This window comes from Kogia breviceps, chromosome 3 (assembly GCF_026419965.1).
Source record: "Kogia breviceps isolate mKogBre1 chromosome 3, mKogBre1 haplotype 1, whole genome shotgun sequence".
NCBI classification, from domain to species: domain Eukaryota; kingdom Metazoa; phylum Chordata; class Mammalia; order Artiodactyla; family Physeteridae; genus Kogia; species Kogia breviceps.
In genome coordinates this window covers 168,055,212-168,076,608 of record NC_081312.1, presented here as the reverse complement: position 1 = coordinate 168,076,608, position 21,397 = coordinate 168,055,212, and the positions used below count along the sequence as shown (strand labels likewise).

Sequence of the window (21,397 nt, the reverse complement as noted above, 5' to 3'; positions counted from 1 at the left end):
GAAGTGAGTAAAATGACTCATATGCTTGTCTTGGTTCTAGGTATCTGTTGTTGGCAATTTTGTCATTCAACCCTGCTGCCAAATGTGGAAATTAAACTCACATTCAACAAGTAATAATTATGTTTGTCATTAGTAGCAATGGTATTTAAACATTGTTACGTCACTTCATATCCTTTTTCTCTGTGAATCATCTTACACATAAACGTTGGAGTTACTAGTCTGATTTTGGGAGTTCTAGGGAACCAGTAGTAATGCTCTTTCTTTTTGAGAAGTAACACAGGAGAGATTGACAGATGGAGAGCAAAATGTTTTGGCTGATTGGAGGGCACGACATTAGCTCTGAAGTGGAAAGGGCTTATTAACCTCTCTTGACTTAGATTTACCCACCGGGTGACTAGCACAGCCAAGCAACCCCAGGCCTCCCATCAGGGCAGGTGCTTTCCTGCATAGAGAGGATATCAGAAGGGACGTGCCCAGGGACAGGGTGGCTGGGTAAGAAGGCAAGGAGCTCGGCCAAGCCCATCCCCAACTCCCTGTACTCCCGAGAGGAGTGAGGGAAGAGTGGGAGGGAGTGGGGGTGTTTCTCTAGCTGAAGGCCCTCCACGTGGGCTTGAAGCATGATGGAGGCGCACGGAGCTGAGTGAGCCGGACCTTCCAGTAAAGGAAGCGAGACAGTGATGGTCTGTGAGTAGGTTGGGGAGCTAGAAAAAGGGGAAGTGTGAGGTTGGAACACAGACATAACAAACAAGTCTCTGGTTTCTTTCATCTTCCAGTAGCCACATAGTTCGTGCATGTATTCATTCATTCCTTAATGGATATGAAGGTCTTGTAAATAATCAGAAGTGCTCATCAGAAATAGATTGTGACTTCTCATGTCTGAGTCCTAATAATATTTCAAATGCTACCTTGAAATAGACTTTAAAAAAAACAGAACAAAATGTATGAGAACGGTAAGAATCTTTAGCAAAAGCATATATTTTCTTTTTTCTTTCTTTTTTTTGAGGTAAAGCTATATCTGGAAAATCGCTTATGAATCTAATTTTAAAAATAAGTTGATATATTGTGTTTACCTGGTTGAATAATTCACATTAGTAACTAGTTTTGAGTAATTTTTCAAAAGAAATACTTAGTGAGCAACTACTGTGTGCTGGGCACTGTGATGGATATAAGAGATACCAGGAGGAATGAGATACTGTCTTTTGTTCATGGAGATCACAGTTTAATAGAAGTGACATGGAAGTAAGTATATTCAGTAAATTGTTGTGGGTAACAGATGGTAAATACAGTAGATCTAAAGGCCAGTTCTACCAGTGACCAATTCTACCTTTATGGCAATGGGCATTGGTAAGGTAGATCCTCTAGTAGGTCTGTAGTCATGGTTAAATTTTAGGGAAAAAAATTATCCTGTTATAATGAATCCTTGTCAGTAATTGTAGGACTTTAAAATTATTTTGTTTCTCATCTTTCTAGAAATCAGGAAGCAAGTAATAGAAGCCTTCCCTGGAATTGTTCTTAAAATTATGATTTAAAATATTTTATTAGTTTTAGAAATATTAAATATCTACCTGATGCTGGGTGCCCCATGTTTAAAATATTGGAGATGTGTCCTGTTCTCACAGGTCTTAAAATATATATGCTTACAAACAAAACAACATACAGGCAACCTACCAATTATAAAATGTTAATCTTTTTATTTGTAGATGCAAGATAAGGGCCTGGAGAATTGAGAGGACTCTATGAAAGGGAGGTGGCGATGGCAGTTGGCAAACTATTGGAAGAGAACTCATTTGAGCAGTAGATGACACACATGCTAACACAGGGAGGACTTTGCTCCATCTCTCCTCAACGCCATCACTCTCCTTGCTTGAAAGTTGGGCTTCTGTATAAGAATTTGTTTGAAGAAATGTGTTCTGCACATTGAATGAAAAATTTAAAAATGAAAACATGATATAATAGAAAATGCTGATATCATGCTTCTAGTGAGATCCTAGAAATATTTTGAATGGAAAGGTATAAATCATATTTACACTGACAGGTAAAAGCTAAAATTGAAGAGCACTTAGGCTTATTGTTTGAAACACTTTTATTGTATCAGACAATGCATATTACCAGAGGAGTATGAAGATGTATGTGGAAGCTTGTGTGGCTCTTTTTAAGTGGAAAGTGGGGCATTTCTGAGGACTTTTGGGTTTATGGCATTGGTTCTTTCCTGTATTTAACTTTCAGCCTTCGACTCTCCCTTCCTTGATCGTGATTAGTTACACTATTTTTATAATTGCAGCTGTGATCAGAATCTTGTTGTTGTGTTGTTTCCAAGTTAACATGGAAAAAGGGAAGGAAGCCAAATGATTTTTCTGAGATTATTACTCTAGTGGGGGAAGGAAGAAGGAGAGAAATGGGGTTTTGAGGTTGTACATTTTTGATAAGACACTTGTTTTAAGGTGGAGTTGACCGAGCTGTGAGAGGTGGAGGTGGGACTGTGCTGGAGGGCGCGGGAGCATGGATTAGGGTAAAAGGGACCGGAGATTTTGGATCGGCGCTCACAGGACCACCAGGTGGAGCTTTTGGCTAAGGATGTGAAGCTCTCCCAGGATGCTACTCCAGTATAAACTTTGTTGCGGGGAGAGTAGGTATATGCCACTATAAAGTGTCCGTATTGAATTTCATCTCTCACAGAATACCCAGTTAAAATAAGTGGTATTTCAGGTTCTTTTGTGACTGATGTGCCTTCCTTTATTTTGTTTTTAGTTGTGTTTTGATGTTGATCTGTTTAACTCTGCTTATTTCTCCTCTGAGCGTTCCCTTCAGCCTTCGATCTAGAGCATGGGAAAATAAATGCTGACGTTTTTAGCAATGGTGCCTTTTAAGATTTTATCATTAGAAGAATCTTTATAATTGGTGTATCTTAGTCCATAGTATTCTAAGAAAGCGATCACAAATAAATGAAACATTGTTTAGGCACCATCGATACTTAGGGCCTCTTTTGGTTGAAAGATGAGATGAAATTAAAGAACTCAAATTATAGACATGGGTAATTTACTCAGATAAGTTCAGGAAAAAGCATTTGCTTTGTATGCATGCATTGAGTAGGAAAGGAAAGCCAGCAACCGCAGCAGCAGCTCAGGGGTGGGCTAGTCTTTCTCTTTTTTTTTTAGGCTAAAAGGTCTCTCTGATGGTGACTCTGCTTTGCTCTGCGTATTGGGTACCGTTTTCCTCTCTGAAGCATCTTTTTCTCAGCTTACTGGTAGTTTCTGCTTCCTCTTTTTTTTCATCTTGCCTTTGATTTCAGTAACCTGTTAAGCTCTTTACCTCATAATGTTTCATCTTTAACTCTCATTACAAATTGACTCTCTAGTTTATCCTAGTTCGAATTCCTAAGAAAGGACTAGTTGAATAAATTATGTTTGTGCATTGGGAAACTTTACAGCTGTGAAAAAGGTTGAGGTAGATCCACTGATTTATTGGACCCAGCCTGAACTATGCGTTTGGTGACATCACACTGGTACCTTGGTAATTGGCTGCCACAGTGGGAATATTCGCAGCATAGAAATTGGCAGATGCCACAAACCAGGGCTCACAGCCTAAACTTCTTCCCTGCAAGAACTGGTTGCTAAGCCTTTATTGGTGTTGATATGCATAAGCTCGGAGATGTACTGTTAAGCAAAAAAGAGTAAGATCTAGAATTATTTATAGAATGGTTCTAGTTTTTAAATAGAAAAGGGACATTTAAATATATGTGTATGTGCATACATACATGCAGGTTCTTGTATAGTGTGGAGAATAGTTTGGGGAGATAACGGTGGCAGCTTCTAGAAAGGGGGACTTAGGTTTGGAGTGGGGTGTGTGGAAGTGTGCAGACGCTTTGTATATAGTTGGTTATGAACATTAAAAGCCAATAAAATCCTTATATAATCACAATGTCGGTAGTCAATATAATTTACTTCAATCTCAAACATTATGATGAAGTATGAAGGAAGGAAATATAATCCTAATGTTGAAAGTGTCAAGGTCAGATGAATTCACTTTTCCCATGTGTATCAAGTTCATAGCCATGCCCCTTTGTACATTGCTTCATATTTGACCATGACTTTTATCACTCTCTGCTTTGTTTGTTCTGAATTTTCTAATAGTCTTCTTATCCTCTTTTTGGTATCTTTCATATGTAAGCTTTCACTGTATCGCTAATAATATCTGTGATCTACATGTTGCCTAGAATCCACTTTCTTCTTGAAGACACCTTGTATTCCCTATTCTAATGGAGGCTAGTCAGTCTCTAGGCAACTACACAGTTAGCTTCCTGAGATTGCATGGATCCTGTGTCTACCCCTTTTTTTGATTCTGTTAAACAATTATTCTGACACTTATTAAAACAATAAAGAAATCCCTATAAATAAGAGGTTTATAGTCAGTCAAGTGAGGGTCTTGGTGGATAGAAAATTACTAAGAGGAGACTTCAAGCATGGGATTCTTGCTAAGCCAACTTAACAGGATTTTTGCTAGAGGCAGGCCAGTGTTACCAGATATCAAGGGTGGGGGTGAGGAATCTGACCAGATATCAAGAGCAAAGAGATGTCAAGGGTGGGGGGACTCTTACTGAACTGACTTAGCAGGATTTTTGCTACAGCTGGGCTAGGCAGGCTAAAACGGGATTCAAGGCCTAGTAAAGAGGATGGTTAAAAGTTTGGACAAGGAGAGAGTCTTTGTCAAAGAAACATTGTTTAGGCAGTAAACTCTTTTTTTTTTTTTTTTTTGTGATATGCAGGCCTCTCACTGTTGTGGCCTCTCCCATTGCGGAGCACAGGCTCCGGACGCGCAGGCTCAGCGGCCATGGCTCACGGGCCCAGCCGCTCCGCGGCACGCGGGATCTTCCCGGACCGGGGCACGAACCCGTGTTCCCTGCATCGGCAGGCGGACTCTCAACCACTGCGCCACCAGGGAAGCCCTAGGCAGTAAACTCTTAATCATTGTATTAGTTTCCTCTTGCTGCTGTAACAAACTATGACAAACTTGGTGGCTTAAAAACAACAAAATTGATTCTCTTACTGTGCTGGAGGACAGAAGTCTGAAATCAGTTCCACTGGGCTGAAGTCAGCAGGGCTGATTCCTTCTGGAGCCACTAGGGGAGAATGGGGATCCTTGCCTTTCGGAGCTTCTGGAGGCCGCCTCCTTTCCTTGGCTCATGGCCCCTTCTTTCTTCACATCACTCCAGCCTCCTGCCTTCCTCCTCGCATCTGCTTCCTCCGCTGACCTCCTTGGCTGCCTTTCACAGGATTCCTGAGACTGCGTTGTGCTCACCTTCACAATCCAGGGGCACCGCCCCGTCTCAAGGTCCTTACTAATCACACCCGCAAATTCCTTTTGAGATTAGGATGTGGACGTATTTTGGGGAGTCATTCTTCAGCTCACCCCACCTTGTAGTGTCTGTAAACGTTTTTACTTTTTCCTCATACCGAACCAATTGTTTAGCTTGGTATAGAATTCCAAGCTCATGATAATTTTCTTTTTCTCAGAACTTTGAAAATAAGTGCTTCATTACCTTCTAGTTGATAAGAAATTTGATGCCAGTCTGATTCTCATCCCTTGGTTTATGATTTGAACTTTTTCCCTCTCTCTAAGCTTCTGACATCTTTTACCTGTATTGAATGTTACACCTGGCTTGAGCTGAGTGTAAACGTAATTCATTAGTGTCCAGTTATGTGTAATTAATGTCCATAATCATTCCTCTAAGGTGGCTGTCACATTTGCAAAGTAGTTTCCATATTGTAGGTCCCAACCCTTTAAAAAAAAAAGAAAGAAAGAAGGAAACAGTGAAGGGAAGAAGGAAAGAATAAATAGAACAGGACATTTCACAGCACCTCCCTGCAGTAGCTGTGCGTTTTGTTTCATGAAACATTTATTTCACTTGTATATGTGTGGTGTGTTAAATATTTCCAAAACCCTCCAGAATTTAGTATACATTTGCTTAGTGTCTGAAACAGGGGCTGAAGCTTTCACATTAAAAAGTATCATTAAAATTAAGTTATAAAATGTACTCGAGAAGAGTATTCCTACTTAGCTTTAGTTTAATGTTTTAAATAAAAATTTTCTTTATTGCTCCAAGACAAGTTTTATTAAAAGTAATAATGTGGCTAATTTTGAAGTGCAAGATTAAGGCATATTCAAAGCCGCTGTTTGTTACTAGATGGAATGCTGGGTGTAGGCTGGTGTGGTTCATACTTGGGATCTAGCCTGAAAGGCATGTTTTTACCCTCAACAAACATCATCTTTGTTTGAATATCTGTAGTGCGTGTAACCACAGCAAGGTCTTTTTTTCCCCTTAGAATACATCTCAGACCTTTTCTTTCTTGTGCCTGTTTCACAAATAGTTTAAAGTAGAGCTGCCTTCCGCTTTTCTGTTTCAGTTTGTTGCAGGATGTGTGAGGGACCACCTAACACTCTTGGTGTGCTTGCAAACTATAAAGCAGTAATGGAATCTTGGAAGAGATAAGTTTACTCTATGAGGACTGAAGCTGTTGTTAATTCCCAAAGCCAGACTGGTTATCTAACAAAGGGTAAAGTACTTTAAAATTGAAATACATATTTATTTAACATTCATCTGTCAAAATATATACTAGGAAAAATGGTCTATTTTGTTTCATTGAATTTAAAATTTAGTAACTTTGAATGAATTGTTCATTACAATTTGGGACTAACTTAGTGATACTAGTTGCAGTCCAGGTGGATGTTTGATTGTTAAAAGTTTTTATGTTTAAATGGAATTAGAGGTCTTCTTAAAATGCTCTAGTTGTCATTTTCTTCCTTACATTTGTGCCCAGAGATGTTTTCTGTTTACTTGAGTATTTAATCCATATGCCTTTCGATCCTTACTGCTTAAAATGTGCCTCTTATACTTTGAAACATTGTTATATTAGATGTAAAGTCAATTAAGGTAATTTGATGTAATTTGGCTTGAATAATGTGATAGGTTTCTTGTTTGATAATGACAAGTGCCCAGGAACACAGCCGTCGTCGTTTAATAGGTGCCTGGAAGTCGGTGCACACTTGCATAGACACAGACAGCTGCTGATACCTTCTGTGGTCAGTGTTTATAGGGCAAACTCTTTGTTCTGCAGTGGAATTTCTAAATAAGCAATCAGAACAAAACCAAAGGGAGTATTCTACTATAATTCTTAATAAACTTCTCAACTGTAGATCAGACAGTATGAAATATAATTTAACTATAGTGAATTCTGCATAAGGACACTACTTCTTACTGGAAAGATGCTTGCTTCACAATGCAGATTATTAAATAATGTCTCTAAACTTGGTGTTGGGAAAGATTGGCATTTCTATTTAGTCTCTTGAAAGAAGCTGGTTTGGCTTTTTTTTTTTTGTGGTACGCGGGCCTCTCACTGCTGTGGCCTCTCCCGTTGCGGAGCACAGGCTCCGGACGCGCAGGCTCAGCGGCCACGGCTCACGGGCCCAGCCGCTCCGCGGCACGTGGGATCTTCCCGGACCGGGGCACGAACCCGTGTCCCCTGCATCGGCAGGTGGACTCTCAACCACTGCGCCACCAGGGAAACCCAGGTTTTGCTATATTTTATAAAATTAGTTTGACTTTAACTCTGTTCTCTTTTACATTCATTAACATTACAAATTTTTCTCCCCATCGGGAAATACAAGGATAAGAACTTTCTAAAGGAATTTAAAGATTAGTACTGACTTGATTTGGAGTCAACTATTCTAATCATGTTAATCATTTTATTCCCATAAAAGTAGGTACAGTTTCATCCAATTCCAGTACAACCCCTATTACTTGGCTAGGTCTCCTTTCTGGAAATCTCTAGACTGGAGACGACCCATGTAAAGCGTTGTATCTTACAGTTTTCCACAATGATGTTTTCTTGGGATACTTTGTATCTTCACTTCCCAACTCTATACTGTTTCCAGTTCTTGCCTTTACACTTTTTTTTTTTTTTTTTTTTTTTTTGGTGATACGCGGGCCTCTCACTGTTGTGGCCTCTCCCGTTGCAGAGCACAGGCTCCGGATGCGCAGGCTCAGCGGCCATGGCTCACGGGCCCAGCCGCTCCACGGCACGTGGGATCTTCCCGGACTGGGGCACGAACCCCGTGTCCCCTGCATCGGCAGGTGGACTCTCAACCACTGCGCCACCAGGGAAGCCCTACAGTTTTAAACTTTTCATTGTTTAGTTGGAAATATAGTTGAGACTCCTAGGACTAGTAGCAGGAATAAAGGACTAGTATAAAATACTTCAAAGAAAGCACTCATTTATTGGATTTGGCCTAATCACCATAGAAATTCATGCTTAGCTGTTCTGGTAATGGAAGTAGAATTTACTAAGTAGCCAAGTTTCCTAGTTTGAGTTTAACTTCTGTTAATTTGCTTTCCCTACCCTTTTGTAGAAATGTGAGTGTAATGTGTTAAAGCTGGGTAACAGGAGAGGAAAAAAGGAATTGATGAAGGTTCATACGTCTAAAATAGGATAATAAATATGTGTATAATTGAGTTGAGTATCCCAGACTTCTGAATGTGTAAGTTAACTGTGAAAATCTGAACAACTAACCTGTATTTTTGTTATTTTATTGAACCATTTGTTATTTATTCACATTTCCCTCAAAGGATAGTATATTGATTGACACTTTGTAGTCTGAGAAAAGCAGTGGCATAAACATTTTTTTCCCAAATAAGCTTTAAGAAATTCACAAATTCCATTCTGCTATTTTTACTATTATAAACAACCTTGGGCTTGTTTGATTATCTCATTATCATAAATTCCTAGAGGTGGAATTATTGGGTAAAGGAGACGCCTGTTTTTAAGATTTTTTAAAAATTTTATTTTTTTCTTTACTTTAGAAACCTTTTCTTGTGTCTTTTGTCCTTAATACTATTTAACAATGGGAACATATGTATATGTATAACTGATTCACTTTGTTATAGAGCAGAAACTAACACACCATTGTAAAACAATTATACTCCAATAAAGATGTTAAAAAAATACTATTTAACATATAGACAGCACTTTGCTATTATGTGGGTATTTATTGGGCTATAGTCTCTACCTATTAAGGTTTTTTTCTTTTTAATATTTATTTATTTATTTGGTTGTGCTGGGTCTTAAGTTGCGGCAGGCAGCCTCCTTAGTTGTGGCTCGCGGGCTCTTTAGTTGCAGCTTGCTGGCTCCTTAGTTGCGGCAGGCGGCCTCCTTAGTTGTGGCATGCAAACTCCTAGTTGCGGCATGCATGTGGGATCTAGTTCCCTGACCAGAGATTGAACCCGGGCCCCTTAACTGGGAGTGCAGAGACTTAACCACTGTGCCAACCAGGGAAGTCCCTGTTTTTAAGATTTTTGAGATATATTGTCAAGTTGCTTTCCAGAAGGATTTTATACATTTGTAAGTCTACCCAAAGCATAAGTAATGGAAGATTTCCCCACACTATCAAGATTGAGTAATATCAATGCATTTTTTGGTCAGTGTGAGATAGGTGCAAAGTGGTATTTTATTTATTTATTTTTAGCTGTGTTGGGTCTTCATTGCTGCGTGCGGGCTTTCTCTAGTTGCAGCGAGGGGGCTACTCTTCGTTGTGGTGCGTGGGCTTCTCATTGTGGTGGCTACTCTTGTTGTGGAGCACGGGCTCTAGGTACATGGGCTTTATTAGTTGTGGCACACGGGCTCAGTAGTTGTGGCACATGGGCTTAGTTGCTCCACAGCATGTGGGATCTTCCTGGACCAGGGATCAAACCCGTGTCCCCTGCATTGGCAGGTGGGTTCTTAACCATTGTGCCACCAGGGAAGTCCCTTTATTTTATTTTATTTATTTATTTTTTACATCTTTATTGGAGTGTAATTGCTTAACAATGTTCTGTTAGTTTCTACTGTATAACAAAGTGAATCAGCTATATGCATACATATATCCCCATATCTCCTCCCTCTTGCGTCTCCCTCCCACCCTCCCTATCCCACCCCTCTAGGTGGTCACAAAGCACCGAGCTGATCTCCCTGTGCTATGTGGCTGCTTCCCACTAGCTATCTATTTTACATTTGGTAGTGTATCTATGTCCATGCCACTCTCTTATTTCATCCTATCTTACCCTTCCCCCTCCCCATGTCCTCGAGTCCATTCTCTACATCTGCATCTTTATTCCTGTCCTGCCTCTAGGTTCATGAGAACCATATTTTTTTTTTTTTTTTAGATTCCATAGTTGGCGTATGGTATTTGTTTTTCTCATTCTGACTTACTTCACTCTGTATGACAGACTCTAGGTCCATCCCCCTCCAAAGTGGTATTTTAAAATTTGTATTTCCTTAGTTTCTGATGACTTGAGTTTTTTCCCCCATGTCTTGGCTTTTAAAATTAGCTTTTATTTTTATCAGAGCTGTACTTGGTGTAAAGATTCAGCAGCCTGTAAAACTTATTTTGAAAAATAAGCTGACTTCCACACCCCTCCCTCCCGGCTGCCCACCCCCAAAGAAGTAATCACTCTCCACTCCCAGCTGGTTCATTATCCGTTTACTTCCGAAGCACTAGATACCATGCCTATATGGCCGCTTCCTGTTCTGCAGATTTAGTCATTATCTCATGGTTTCCTGCTTTGGAGGGTGAGGATTTGGTTTTCTTCCCTGCACTCACTCAACCTCGTACATACACACACGCATCCCTTCAACTCTCGGGGACTTGACTTCTTTAATCAACTCCCTGTTTTTAACCCCACCCTCACCTTTTCTCTGGAACCTCCATTTGCTGGGCCACTGAGGGCAAGGATTTAAAGAATCCCTATATTGTCATTTTAGTGGGGTTTTAGGAGGAATGGATATAAAAGTGTGTGTTCCATCTGCCATCTTTAACTGGACATCACTTTTCATGTCTTTAGTGATCTTCTTTATAAAGTAGTGGTTAAAATTATGGACTGTGGAGTCAGTACTGTCTGGATTTGAATCTAGCTTTGCTGTTTACTAGCTTTGTGACCTTAGACCAGTTGGTTAAAATCTCTAAACCTCATTTTTTTCCCCATCTGTGTAATAGAATTAATACAGTAAAGTGCCGTTGTGAGAACTGAGTGTGGTAAGGCATGTGAAGTGCTCTCTGCAGTGTCGGCTGCCGGCCGTATCTTAACTGTCTGCCGGCTGCTGCGCGGAACACGGAGTTCTCAGTGCTGTTGTTCTCTTGTGAACTTCTTGCTTATGATCTTTGCCCAGTTTCCACTGGAATGCTTGTCTTTCTTCTGGATCAGAGGTGCCTTTTATACAGTCTGTCATTGATCTTTTATTTTCATTTATGGTAGTTGGGGTGTGTAATCATATCCACACTATTTCACGTTTTGACCTTTAGTTGTTATCAGACTTAACGTTTTTGAAAGATAGCCTGGTGGTAATAAGAAAGAAAACTTTATTAGTGGTTGTGTTGTGATAAAAAACGGGAGATTATAATAGTAGTTGGGGCAGTTGATAAGGGAAACCTGAGAAGCTAAATGAAGAAATGATTATATTCGTCATGTCAGAGAAATATTTTTTTAACTCCTGAAGTCTGTCTTGCACTGATTTATTTTGCGAGCAAATTACCTAAAATTTTAAAAGCCTTCTTGAATGCTCTTCTCATCATCTACCCAGGTGGATTTCACCTGAAAACTTAAGAGCTCTCAGTTCCAGTTTCTACTTTAATATTTATTTCTATGAAACTAGATCCAAAATTAACCCTTGAGGGATAAGATTTACCATATCCCCTAAGTTAATGCTGTGTTAACAAATTTGCTCTCTGTTGAGTATGGTATTGTAATATTGAAATGGTAGATATGTTGATATTTCAAAGTTATAATTACGGATACTTTATTCAGTTTTGCTGGTTTGTCATTTTAGGCAGCATTGATTTACTGTTTTATTTTCATTTGTTTTATCTTAGTTTCATAATTAATTAACTTTATAAATCTTTAAATGACAGTTCATTGAAATTTGATCTCTTCACAGATTCAAACCAGGATGTAGCAGTCAAACTTGCCCAAGAGCGAGCTGAAATAGTTGCTAAATATGACAGAGTAAGTATTCATATTTACTCTTTGAGTAATTTTTATTTACAAAAATATAAATAGAAATGCAGTTGCTTTTTGGAGAGCTTAAATTACAGCAGCAATTTGTTTACTTCCCGTGACTGTTGAAGTCATCTTATTTCTCTGACTTCATCTCCGTATTTTTTCTCCCTCCTTCCCTGTGCTTTAGCCACTCTGGTCACTTGTTATTCTTCCAACACTTCCTCCAGGCTTGCTCCTGCCTCAGGGCCTTTGCACTGGCTATTTCTTCTTCCTGGAACACTTGTATCCTGGATACCTTCATGCCCTATTGCCTCCTCTTTTTCTTTGCCCAGATGCTACCTCTTAGTGAAATCTTCTCTGACCACACTGTTTAATACACCCTTCCACCCCCTGGCTCTCTCTATCCCCTTTCTTGTCTTTATTTTTCACCATAGCATTTAAAGTGTCAGCATACTTTATATTATACTTTGTTGTCTGCTCTCCCTCCTAGAGTGTAACTCTCTGAGGGTAAGAATTTCTTTTGTTTGATTTGCTCTTATATCCTAAATACCTACAATAGTTCTGGCTCATACTAGGTGTTCAATAAGTATTTTAATATATTAGTATATGGAATTGAATACCCATTTTATTTATAATGGATACGTGATGTTAAAAATTGAACACGGATCTGAAAATTTGAATTCATACATGATGCATAATCTCCATTAGCATTTTATCCTTAAGTTAATTATGGAATTTCATTTTTTATGCCCTAGAAAATCACAGTTGTTGACAATTTACCTATATCCTTATTATTACCTTATCTCTTGAGATCTATGAGTTGTAGCCATGATTTATAAATGTCATGGTTTATATTTATTTCACTTGGATGTAATTTAGTATCTGTTATTTTTGATTATTTATGAGAATAACAGGAACATGAAATTATAGAAGGCCACCTGGACTGTGCCCTGCTTCCAGGGAGGCATACAGGCAGAGCTCAACTTAACAATCATGTTCCCAAAGTTTGTTTTTAAGTTGGTTGTTTGGAACATCAGACACTGTTTCCCATTATTATGATTAGGTTTTAACATAGTCCGTGAAAAACCTAATTAATTTATTTTACTGCTTAACTAATTTAAAACCAATAGAACCATCATTTGTTCATGCTCACGTGCATTTTTTTTTTCATGCAGTTAACACTTAGTGACCAGGCCAAGTGTCATGCCAGGCCTTGGGGTTTCACTGTACAAACGTGAGTTACAAGGGGTCCTTGCCCACAAGATGCTCACGGCCTACTCAGAGAACACATGAACAGGCAGTTATAAAACATCCACGAGACAGTCGGGTACTGAGTGTGAAACGTGAGGGATTAGTGTAGACTCTTGCCCTGGGTCTCCTGCTCCAATCAGTGCTGCTTCACAGCTCAGGAGGGGAGTGTCACGGGCAGTGGGCTGAGGATGGAGCTCTGGGCACACGGACACTTGGTGGGGGCGGCCCATGAGGAAGCTGTCACAGCAGAGTAGGGGAGGGACAGGAGAACCAAGAGACGGTGGTGTCATGAGGCTGAGCAGCACTGACAAGCGCAGCAGAAAAATCCACTCGGTGAGGAAGCCAGAGTAGTGTCCACGGGATCTGACGGTGGGAGGGCGGTTTTGACCTGACCTTGGCAAAGATAGTATCAGGGCCAGTAGAGCTGGAGTGAAGAGGAAAAGAGGCAAAGTAGGTAGCCTACTCTTCTGAGAAGTTAGCATGAAAAAGCAAGACATAACTTTTTTCTAAGATGTTTTCACTCTAAAACCTTCAAGTTTGGCAGTTCATTCTTTTTTAATTATAAATTTATTTATTTATTTTTGGCTACGTTGGGTCTGCATTGCTGAGCGGGGGTTACTCTTCCTTGCGGTGCGCGGGCTTCTCATTGCGGTGGCTTTTCTTGCCGTGGAGCACGGGCTCTAGGAGAGTGGGCTTCAGTGGTTGTGGTACGCGGGCTTAGTAGTTGTGTCTCGCGGGCTCTAGAGCGCAAGCTCAATAGTTGTGGCGCAAGCAGCATGTGGGATCTTCCCGGACCAGGGCTTGAACCCATGTCCCCTGCATTGGCAGTTGGATTGTTAACCACTGCACCACCAGGGAAGCCCTGGCGGTTCATTCTTGAGTGGCGTCTTGTCCTCCGTTGCTCCGTCTTTCCCAGTCTGTTTCTCACAGGAACCCAGGTCTGATCACAGCTTAATATCTTCCAAAGTTTGTATCAAAGAAATAGTGATTATTGCCAGAAATTTTTTTAAAGTTAATTAGGGTCAATAATGTCTCAGTTCCAGCTCTTATTTTTAGTAAAAAAATAAGTTGTTTTTTTGTTCTTTTTAAGAAATTATTCAGTTTTATATATTCCCAATAACACCCTTCTTTGTCCCCTATTATAGGGACGAGAAGGTGCAGAGATTGAACCTTGGGAAGATGCTGATTACCTTGTTTACAAAGTCACGGATAGATTTGGCTTCTTACAGTAAGTTGCATAGTTTGAAAGCTAACTTTTAAAATTATGTTTCTGTGGTCTCCTATTTCGTTGACTTTCTTTATTTTTAATAGCATTGATCTGAATAAGATTCCAGGATTGATCCTGCAACATGCTTTTTAAATTAAATTCCCGGCATTTTTAACCTCTGTGATTGAAATTGAACTAAAAAATACAGTCTTTAGTATTCATTGTGTTTTAGTAAGATCATTAAGTGCCATGAATGAGTTATATTAATAATTTAGCAGAATTAAGTGGAAATCAGTAACAACTTGTATTTCAAAAATAATTATAAAACATTTTATTTTATATAAATGCAGTTTTAAAATAATTAGCAGTTAGAACTTTACTATCATGCAGCCTGAAAATGAGCAATGAAAAGAAATGCCACTGATCTTCCTTATGGTGGGAAATGTATTCGTGTTATTGCTTCTCAAAATTAATTCCATTTATCCTGAGTATGTTACGTAAGGAGTCGAGAGAGGTCTAGAGCACTATAAAGTAAAGTAGTTAAAGTGATTTTGACTCTTAAAAACATCCTGAAATGATGTGAATTTGCCTGTTTGGTTCTGGCTTTGTTTAGTAAGATTCCCATGGGCTGGAGACTTTTCTGCGTCTCTGTCGTTTGTATTGGTTCCATACAATTTAGTGATTAACCTACTACTTATTCACATTTATCCTTTCCCAGTCTCATTTATTATAAATAAAGAGGAAGAAGCCAGGGATTTTTATTTTATGATACATGATTAAATTTTGAAGGAGGAATACAATTTCTTAGGGAGTTCATAGCAGTAACTTTATAGTACTCAGACCTTTTCCCTTTCTGTTCAGTTTTCTTGCATTTAGAAGGTATTTTGTTGTATCATGTTTTTCTCAGGGTTAACACAAGCAAATGAACAGAAACAGTTCTGGGAGTTAGAATGTATGCTCTTCTTCTGGCTTTGCTGGTTTCAGTTAACTATTTCACGCCTTATCTGTGAAACAGAAATCATTAATTGCTCTACATACTTAGCGGTACTTGAAGCTTTGAAGAAATAAAACGATAGAATACTACATACAGGTCTAAACAAACGTAATGTGTCATTATGCTACCTAATGATATCAGCATATCTGAAATGTTCTCCTGGGTAGTTCTAATTAAAAGACTTTGAATTTCAGCAGACCAACAGAGCAGTGTGTAACTGTGATGAAAATACTGTTCCTAAGGGAAACCCCCACTTTGGCTTTTTTTTTTTTTTTTTTTTTAAGTGAATCAAACTTGGCCACAAATGTGATAGAAAATGATTTTACATTTGTGTGGGTTAATGTGCAGATCTGAGGTATGTGAATGCTGTTTGGAAGGACACTTTGAGCATTTAGCACTGTCAAGATCAGTGGGTCCCAAGATCTCCTGCACATTAGAATTAGTTGGAAAGTGTGTTTGTTTGTTTGTTTGTTTAAATAGATATCTGGGTTGTATCCCGGATTTTGATTCAGAAGGTAGGATACAACTCAGCTGATTTTGACCTCCCCATGTGTTTGTGTTGGGTGCGAACCACTACAAAAGACGTTTTTATCATAAAATGGTCTAATATAGGACAAAATACGTATGAAAAATCTGTGCATTCCAGAGGGTCTAGGAATTACCTAAATTCTCTTTTCTCATTGCTTGAAACAACTAGGTTCTGGCCCAAGAGCCTAGCCTGTGTCTACAATCTAAAAATCACACTCAGTTACTCCATGTTTCTTTTTACCTCTGTGCTGAGGTCCGTTTGGCTCTAGTGGGGATAAAAAAGCCAGTCAGTGATTTACCTTAATAATATTAGCTAATATTTATTGAGCGCTTACTGTGTGCCAGGCACTGTTCTAAGCTCTTAATATGGATTATTCCTCTCAAAACTTCTTTGGGATAGGTATTCTTTTTGTCTTTTTTTTAGATGAAACTGAAGCACAAAGAGGTCAAGCAACTTGCCCAGGTTACACTCACAGTAAATGTGGGGTTGGGGAACTGACCGTGGCAGCCTCAGGGCAGAGCCTGAGTTCTGACCTTCTGCATTCTATTGCCTCTGTAGTTTTAATAAGAGAAACATCAAAGAAGCTCTTTGAAATGCCTAGAAAGAAAATTAAAGGGGGAAAGAAGAGTGCCTAAGGAGAGAGATCTGCTTGAAATGATCCCACTCCTGAGATGGACGCTCTCATAGCTGCTCCCATAAATTTTTTATTAACTCCATGTGCAGTCCTAAAGCAGGCAGCACAAATAAAAATAATGAAGCATAGAAGTAGATTTTAGCGTAATGTTAGGCTTTATTGAGTTTCACCAAAGTCATTGATTTTTGTTACAGTGCTTCATTTCAGTGACACTTTCTCCCAAGGTTGCTGCTGGGGTTTTTGCGCTATTGAATAACGTCACCTGGCCTAGGCATTTAGAGGTTGCTCCCTGTCACACCTTGATCAAGAGTGTTGCTTTCTAGATACGTTCGGTAGATTACTCCTTTCTGCTCGTGGACGCCGCCGAGTAAGCATCGTTGACGTTTCTCTCCTTCCACTGCCGTCATGTCTAAGTCAGAGTCACCCAAAGAGCCCGAACAGCTGCGGAAGCTCTTCATCGGTGGTTTGAGCTTTGAAACAACCGATGAGAGTCTAAGGAGCCATTTTGAGCAGTGGGGAACGCTCACAGATTGTGTGGTAATGAGGGATCCAAACACCAAACGCTCCAGAGGCTTCGGGTTTGTCACATATGCCACTGTGGAGGAGGTGGATGCGGCCATGAATGCAAGGCCACACAAGGTGGATGGAAGAGTTGTGGAACCAAAGAGGGCCGTCTCAAGAGAAGATTCTCAAAGACCTGGTGCCCACTTAACTGTGAAAAAGATTTTTGTTGGTGGCATTAAAGAAGACACTGAAGAACATCATCTAAGAGATTATTTTGAACAGTATGGGAAAATTGAAGTGATTGAAATCATGACTGATCGAGGCAGTGGCAAAAAGAGAGGCTTTGCTTTTGTAACCTTTGATGACCATGACTCTGTAGACAAGATCGTCATTCAGAAATACCACACTGTGAATGGGCACAACTGTGAAGTAAGGAAAGCCCTATCTAAGCAGGAGATGGCTAGTGCCTCATCCAGCCAAAGAGGTCGAAGTGGTTCTGGAAACTTTGGTGGTGGTCGTGGAGGTGGTTTTGGTGGGAATGACAACTTTGGTCGTGGAGGAAACTTCAGTGGTCGGGGTGGCTTTGGTGGCAGCCGCGGTGGTGGTGGATATGGTGGCAGTGGGGATGGCTATAATGGATTCGGTAATGATGGAAGCAATTTTGGAGGTGGTGGAAGCTACAATGATTTTGGCAGTTACAACAATCAGTCTTCAAATTTTGGACCCATGAAAGGAGGAAACTTTGGAGGCAGAAGTTCTGGCCCCTATGGTGGTGGAGGCCAATACTTTGCCAAACCTCGAAACCAAGGTGGCTATGGTGGTTCCAGCAGCAGCAGTAGCTATGGCAGTGGCAGAAGGTTTTGATTACTGCCAGGAAACAAAGCTTAGCAGGAGAGGAGAGCCAGAGAAGTGACAGGGAAGCTACAGGTTACAACAGATTTGTGAACTCAGCCAAGCACAGTGGTGGCAGGGCCTAGCTGCTACAAAGAAGACATGTTTTAGACAATACTCATGTGTATGGGCAAAAAAACTCGAGGACTGTATTTGTGACTAATTGTATAACAGGTTATTTTAGTTTCTGTTCTGTGGAAAGTGTAAAGCATTCCAACAAAGGGTTTTAATGTAGATTTTTTTTTTTTTTTTTTGCACCCATGCTGTTGATTGCTAAATGTAATAGTCTGATCATGACGCTGAATAAATGTGTCTTTTTTTTAAATGTGCTGTGTAAAGTTAGTCTACTCTGAAGCCATTTTGGTAAACTACCCCAACAGTGTGAAGTTAGTATTCCTTCAGGGTGATGCCAGGTTCCATTCAAAATTTATTTACAACATGCTCTGGTGGAGAAGCTATTGTCTTCTGAAACCTTGGTGTAGTTGAACTGAGCTACTGTGTTGTGACCTGGAGTTCACCGTGAAAAGGGTCACCCAAGCAAAGTCATGGAGTTTTTTGATTATTAATATGATTGTTGGCGCATCCTATGCAATATATCTAAATTGGATTATGGTACCAGATATAGATGGGAATGAAGCTTGTGTATCATCCATTATCATGTGTAATAAATAAACAATTTAATACCCTCTTGAAAAAAAAAAAAAAAAAAAAAAAAAAAAAAAAAAAAAAAAAAAAAAGAGTGTTGCTTTCTGCTGTCTTAGTTCTTTGTAATTTCTGATTGGTTCTGTGATAAACATGGGTTTTAAGTGTCAACGTCAATAAAATGGTACAAAGTAACTTTGCAACCTTCTCTGAAGGCTGCTGACTTCATATCTAATTACAGTTTTTGTAACTTAGATTACTTGTTATGATATGTGGAGAAGGATGACCGTAATTAACAAATAAAGTATAGGACTAACTTGGTTTTATAACAGATTTCACAATATACACACACACTGTTGCCAGACCAGCCTGGTGCTACGCTGGCACACGGTTGTCTTTGTTTAGCACGCAGAAATGGGGGGCTGTCCCTCGCTAAGCTGCACGCCTGTGATGGACTTGTATCTGGAGAATGGAGAAATCGAGCTTGTTTAAGAACTTAGAGAACTTTCAGTATCTGAACTTTCAACACTTTTTTCAAAAATAGTCACTGCCAGTCTGCTCGACAAAGAATGCTTGGTATTTGGATAATGATAGATAATGCTTTTAGGCCACAAGTTATTAATAGAAGAATTAGAAGGAAATTGTTTCAAAAATAAAGATAAAATTAATACCAAGCTTCAGATTTTCAACTGCTTCTCAAAATGTGTATATTTCTAAAATTTAGCACATTGTAGTTTAATGTGACTATATAAATATTTGTAAGCCGGAATAATGGTGTTTTTGTTTTTAAAGAATATCTGTTTTAATGACGAGGCCTTGAGAACTCTTTCTATCCATCCAATAATTTTGACTAGAGTAAATCTAAAACTTAGGCAAAATTTGCTACAAAATCAGAAATAAAATTCAGTCAGTATATTGAATAACTGATTTTCACAAGTTAACTTCTCTGTTTCCAAATGAAAGTTTATCTCATAGTTACAGAAATACTCCATTTGAGCTATTGAGAAATTACAGTCACATACAGTCTAATTAGTAATTCTTTTAAGCTTAATAGCAGATAAAAGAAAATAGATACAGGTAAGGTCTCTGTGTTTCCAGTGGTGACTGTGTTGTTGTTTTTATTTTGTGTGTTTCTACAAGGCATAGCTTCTTGCGATCAGTTTGGTGTTTTCTTTAAGCAGTCTCTAGGTGCCTCTTTCCATCAAACGATAAACCTTCGCTTTCTAATAAAGCAGGGGTAGGAAAACATTTTCTGTAAAGAGGCAGATATTAAATACTTTTTGGCTTTGTGGACCATATGGTTTTTGTTACAGCTGTTCACCTCTACTATGGTAGCCTGAAAACAACCATAGACAATATATAAATGAGCGTGGTGGTGTTCCAGTAAAACTTCATTTACAGAAACAGGCCGATGGCCAGATTTCATTCAGGGGCTGTAGTTTGCTGATCTGAAGGAGCACTGCACTCACCCAGATTTTGGTCTTCCCTTTCTTCTACTTGGAGGGTATTTAGGTGGCAAGGTAAAGATGCATATATGAATGCAGGCATGCGTTCATCCTTCCCTTCATACATTCATTCAGCAACATTAGTACACTCCTGCAGCATGCCAGCCATGGCGCCTGAGGCTGCCACAGTGTTTTACGTGTGTATCTGTACCTTGTGTATAGCTCTTGATAAGGCACAGTTCCCTGTTTTCTCTTTGGAAGGCTGTGAAAGAGTGTATGCCAACACAGAGACATGAAGAGGAAAAGTTCTTTGGAGATCAGTGTTGAGCACATAGCAGATTTTGTATGAAAGATTTTAGAAATGGAGCGATAATGCAAGAAAATTCATGAATGGATCACATTCTATCTATGAGGTCTTAAGACTTTATAAAATTCAACATCCATTCAGGATAAAAACTCATAACAAAATGAGTATAGAGTGAATGTACCTCAGCATAATACAGGCTACATGACAAGCTTGCAGCTAACATCATACTCAATGATGAAAAACTGAAAGCTTTTCCTCTAGGATGAGGAACAAGACAGGGGTTCCCACTCTCATCACTTTTATTGAACATAATATTGGAAGTCCTAGCCAGAGCAAGTAGGCAAGAAAAAGAAATGAAACACATCTAAATCGGAAGGAAAGAAGTAAAACCGGCTCCATTTGCAGATGATACGTCTGTCTATATAGTCTCTAAAAACTCCACTAAATATTGGAACTAATAAATGTATTCAGTAAAGTTGTAGGATATACAATCAGCATACAAAAACCAGTTGTATGTCTATACCCTGGTAACAAACTATCAGAAAGAAATTAAGAAAACAGTCTCATTTACAATTGCATCAAAAAGAGTAAAATACCTAGGAATCAAGTTAACCAAGGAGGTGAAAGACCTGTACACTGAAAACTGTAAGACATTGGTGAAATATAAGTAGGCACAAATAAATGGAAGGATATTCCATGCTTATGGATTAGAAGAATTAATACTGTTAAAATGTCCATACTGCCCAAAGCAATCTACAGATTTAATGCAGTTTTCATCAAAATTCCAGTGGCATGTTTCCTAGAAATAGAAGAGTCAATTATAAAATTTGTGTGGAACCACAGAAGCCCTGGAATAGCCACAGCAATCTGGAGAAAGAAGAACAAAGCTGGAGGCATCATGCTTCCTGATTTCAAACTCTATTACATGTTACAGTAATCAAAACAGTATGGTACTGACATGAAAACAGACA

At 39.3% G+C, this 21,397-nt stretch overlaps 1 protein-coding gene and 1 pseudogene across 3 annotated transcripts in view; both read left to right on the top strand.

Annotated features, from left to right (window-relative positions):
- The window catches only part of USP6NL (USP6 N-terminal like), a 130,361-nt gene that overhangs the window by 54,010 nt on the left and 54,954 nt on the right, over nt 1-21,397 (top strand). Inside the window, exons 1-3 of one of the 3 annotated variants that reach the window (XM_067030232.1) lie at nt 6,400-6,551; nt 11,961-12,028; nt 14,419-14,501. In XM_067030232.1, the coding sequence (XP_066886333.1) occupies nt 6,497-6,551; nt 11,961-12,028; nt 14,419-14,501 (206 nt within the window). In that variant the 5' untranslated portion in view covers nt 6,400-6,496. Of the gene's footprint in view, nt 1-6,399; nt 6,552-11,960; nt 12,029-14,418; nt 14,502-21,397 lie in introns of those variants that run through there. The other 2 variants (XM_059058973.2, XM_067030233.1) reach the window with 2 other exon arrangements.
- LOC131753542 (heterogeneous nuclear ribonucleoprotein A1-like) lies at nt 16,965-18,357 on the top strand (annotated as a pseudogene).